This window comes from Coffea arabica, chromosome 9e (assembly GCF_036785885.1).
Source record: "Coffea arabica cultivar ET-39 chromosome 9e, Coffea Arabica ET-39 HiFi, whole genome shotgun sequence".
Taxonomy (NCBI): domain Eukaryota; kingdom Viridiplantae; phylum Streptophyta; class Magnoliopsida; order Gentianales; family Rubiaceae; genus Coffea; species Coffea arabica.
Window position 1 is genome coordinate 28,669,816 of NC_092327.1, and position 4,187 is coordinate 28,674,002.

Here is a 4,187-nt window from a genome sequence, read left to right on the forward strand (position 1 = left end):
TTCCAGTTTCTATTCTTCTGACTTATAAAATAATATATATATATCCTTTTTTATTGAACCCAAGTGAGCTATTTGAATAACAAATGATTCGAGTTTACTTGGCTCGTTAATTAACTGAAGAAATTTCTAGCTCAAACTTGACTCGTTTATTAAAATTGATGAGTTGAGTTCGAGTCTTATTAAGTCGAGTTCAATCGAGTTTTCGAGCCACTCATTCTATTTACCAGCACTAATACCTACCTTACCTTACGTCATACTACTAGAAAGCAGACATCTTGATGATGGTATCAAAATTCAACGGCCCTTTCAGTTCATTTAGACTAGTACTGCATGCTATCCGTTTGCTATCTTTCTGCATGAAGTCCTCGCACTTTTCTCTACCTAAAAGGCTCCTACTATCTGATTCGGCCATTTATTAGCATCGAGTTTAGTATATTGCTGCCTACATCCCTTCCCACTTCCTTTCTCTTCCTTCTCCGACAACCCCCACCAACCCCCCCACCCCACCCCCCAAAACAAAAAAAAAAAACAAAAAAAAAAAAACTTCTCTTTTCCAACGTTTAGCATTGGGCTGCGGATTGTTGATCAGATCCACCCATCGCCACTGACTGCCTCCCTCATAAACCATGGCTGCGAAGGTAAGCCGATTCTCTTGCTAGCTTTCCAAACCATCCCTCAAATGTTCGTGATATTGTTTTGCATCCTTCCCCCCCGCCCCCCCCCCCCCCCTTTTTGGTGTTTGCTCAATCTGGAAATTTTAATTGCAAGTCTATCACAGCACCTACGACGTGAGATATACTTCGTTTTATGTTAAGATCTCTTGCCAGATCTCTCAGCTTAAACTATTAGTACCATATAATTTACATTTCTTGATTGTTACAAATATACACAGTGATTTAACCAGGATTTTTTTTTTCTAGGGGCCAAAATTTTTCATAATAAAATTATCTCAAGATGTTATGCTCAAAATGATTTCCACGGACATATATATAAACTCTCATAATATAAATTAAAATTATAAAAAATTAGGAGGACCAACTTTAATTTTACGCATATATTTACACGCTATGAATTAAAATTTTCAAAAATTAAGAGGCCACGTCCCCATCAATCCCCTTGGCTCCGTCAGTGTTAATACACATGTGGATCGAGCTTGATTATTTTGCTCCGATAATATGCAACCATACAGTTCACTGTTAAATGAGACTCAAGGTCGATCTTCAGTGCCCCTGCTGCTACAAGAAGGTCAAGAAAATCCTCTGCAAATTTCCTCGTGAGTCCCTTATAATTATCAATTCTATCTCTTATGTTTTCATTACCAGTACACTAGTAGTTCTTTAGTGCAAGTACAGTTGGTTGGAGGACATCCACTTTTCCACCGACTACGTACATAGGCATGTGCACCACCATGAGTTACAATTTCTTTTTTCTTTTTTCCTTTTTGGGGTCATTTTTGAACAGAAGTTAGGTAATGTGGCTTATGAAACTACTAGTGATCAGTTAGGGGCTTTATTTTGTGTGGACAAGAATTTGAGTTTTTTTTTTTTTTTGGGGTGATGCTCAATTTTTTGGGCAAGAGAAATCCGAGACCAGGTATATGATGAGAAGCAAAATCTGGTGACCATCACCGTGGTGTGCTCTAGCCCGGAGAAAATCCGCGACAAATTATGTTGCAAGGGTGGCAAAGTCATTAAGAGCATTGAGATCGTGGAGCCTAAACCCGACGAGAAGCCCCCAGTGCCGGAAAAGCCCAAGAAGGTGCCTAAACCCGATGAGAAGCCCCCGGTGCCGGAAAAGCCCAAGCCGTGCTCGCACCCGCTAGTTCCAGTGGTGTTCCGCTGTGTCCCATGTTTGGAAGGGTACGGAGGGGGACCATGCTACTGTGGGTACTGGCGTCCCATGCCCCTGCCACGCTGTTATGGTAGTTATGGACACGGGTGCGGGTGCGGGTGCGGTTGCGGGTGCAGGTACGGGTATGGGAAGGGATACTGGTACAGCTGGTGTGATTATTTCAGTGAGTAGAACACTGGGAGCTATATGATTATGTGAGAGGAGAGGAGAGGAGGGGTATGATATGATATGAAAAGCGTCCAAATTAATCAATTAATTTTGTTTGGTAGGCGGCACATGCAAATGCATTGAAGCAAAATAATACTAGAGGCCCCTCTCATGTGTATACATGATTATGGAGTATGGAGAGATTAAACTTTTGTATGTACTTAAATGAATAAGCTTTCTTAAGTGTCAAGTTACATTTTTGTAAAGATGTTTGTGTCAATGTTCAGATATTATATAGTTTTGACATATCAATAAAAATTTTTATCGTTTTGAAAAGAAAAAAAAAAGAATGTCATTACATCAAAATTTCTTTTCATTTTTTATAATAATAATAATAATAATAATAAGTCCTTTTCGATCATCATTGATATGCATGCGTTAAAAGTGGATGTACTCTCTTCTTCTATTTTATTTTATTTTTTTTTTGGATATCATTTTCTCGCTTTGCTCTCTAGTAGTAGTAGTAGTTAAAGTTTGATGTTCACGCAATAACAAATGTTAAAGTTTGGTCAACAAAAGAGCAACCAACGTTAGTTTGATCATCAATTTTCTAATTCATCAACCAACAACCTTCCAGAACAGACGTGGCATGGCATGGCTGTAAATGGAGTATACAGTAGCAAGCAAGACAAGAGACGTCCTGTTGGATTATTACAATAAAATTGAGGTCCGTGCGACGTGGATTGAGTAAGTCGTTGTCTTGTCCTTCCAATTCCAAATCCTTTATTTCAGTGGATCCATTCATTGTGGTCTAAAGTAAAAAGGGATTTTACTCTTTTTTTTTTTTTGTTTTTGTTAAAACGGTAACATCTCTATAATCTAATCTAACCTAATTTAGAAAAAGGAAAAGTCGACGAAAGTTGAATCATCATCGAAGGAAACCACCGAAAGTGGCAGCCATATATAATGATAAATTGGTGGGAGGTAAGAATTGAATTATCAACCTTCCACACTACCAAGACTTAAGTTCTTGATGGTTTATCCTCTGAAATTGTATTTTGAAGCTTTTACTCTCTAATTCTCTAAAAAAAAAAAAAAGTGTCTTTGTGGCAGGGGGTTTTGGTTGGGTGTGGCATGAAAGTGACCACTGGACTCGCAATCAATTAGTGACATACTACTACAGTAACTTGGATTGCAAGTCTCTCAAAGTCCAGCTATTTATTTGCAGTTGCAGCCGGCGAAGTGGTTGCGGTGGTTAGTCATAATACCTAACCGTTTTGAGGGCAGGATAGGAAGGAACAAAGTTGCAAAATTGCAACGAACACCCCCGAAAATTATGAAAATGCAGAATCTTTTCCTAGAATTTGGCTCCGAGGATGTTTTTGAAACATTTTACTATAGGTAAAAAACTTTTACTATAAATGTTTTTAATGATGTTTTTGGGGTTTTTTTGAATATATATTTTGAAATATTTTTAAAATTTAAAATTTTAATGGGATATTTTTAAAATTTTATAAAATCTTACAACCACCCACCATTGCCCTCCCCCCGTCCCTCCTCCCCACCCCCTCCCGCGAACCCAAACAGGATCCTTTGTCCAATATATCTGTTCATTTTTCCTGTCCAATGCAAAACTATGTAGTTCCACTTACTAATACTGCTGATGTGGCACATAACATTGAATGCATATTTAATGGGTGTTTGGTAAATGAGTTTCAAATTCACATAACATTTGAAACCCATTTACCAAACACCCTTTAAATATGTATTCAATATTATGTGCCACATCAGCAGTATTAGTAAGTGGAATTACGTAATTTTGTATTCGACAGGAAAAATAGACAAATATATTGGACAGAGGATCCCATCCGCCGCCAACCCCCTCCTGTTATGATAACATAATGTACTTAAAAATGTTCTAGATTTTGTAAAACCTTAAGTGTATGTATAATAAAGTTTGCATCCTGTATTCTTAGGCATATCTTTATTTATTATACAATTTTATACAATTAGATGACTTGTAAAATGATAAATCTCAAGCTGTAGATGATTTTGAATAAATTGATTCACTATAGAAGCATTTAGTGATCAAAATGTTTAAATTGACTTTAGTTGGTCCAAAATCTATAAATCAACACATTGTAAGTCTAAGCTAATATTATTGCACCTCCTAGATAAAGTCCTAACTC

At 37.2% G+C, this 4,187-nt stretch overlaps 1 protein-coding gene across 2 annotated transcripts; it reads left to right on the forward strand.

Annotated features, from left to right (window-relative positions):
* The first annotated feature begins 371 nt into the window (after positions 1–371).
* On the forward strand, positions 372–2,278 carry LOC140014527 (uncharacterized). Of its 2 annotated transcripts, XR_011821293.1 has the most exons (3): positions 372–638; positions 1,190–1,273; positions 1,578–1,700. XR_011821293.1 is itself a non-coding variant. In XM_072065473.1 (2 exons), the coding sequence occupies exons 1-2, from the start codon at positions 1,176–1,178 to the stop codon at positions 2,020–2,022; spliced, it is 543 nt and encodes a 180-aa protein (XP_071921574.1). In that variant the 5' UTR covers positions 744–1,175; the 3' UTR covers positions 2,023–2,278. The 2 variants fall into 2 exon arrangements, 1 of the variants encoding a protein (XP_071921574.1); XM_072065473.1 differs by lacking the exon at positions 372–638 and having other exon boundaries at positions 744–1,273; positions 1,578–2,278.
* Positions 2,279–4,187: the final 1,909 nt, after the last annotated feature.

Coding starts and splice junctions, on each gene's coding strand:
- LOC140014527 (XM_072065473.1), top strand. CDS start 1,176: ATGCAACCATACAGTTCACTGTTAAATGAGACTCAAGGTCGATCTTCA. Junction 1,274..1,577: donor AATCCTCTGCAAATTTCCTC/GTGAGTCCCTTA, acceptor TTTTTGGGCAAG/AGAAATCCGAGACCAGGTAT.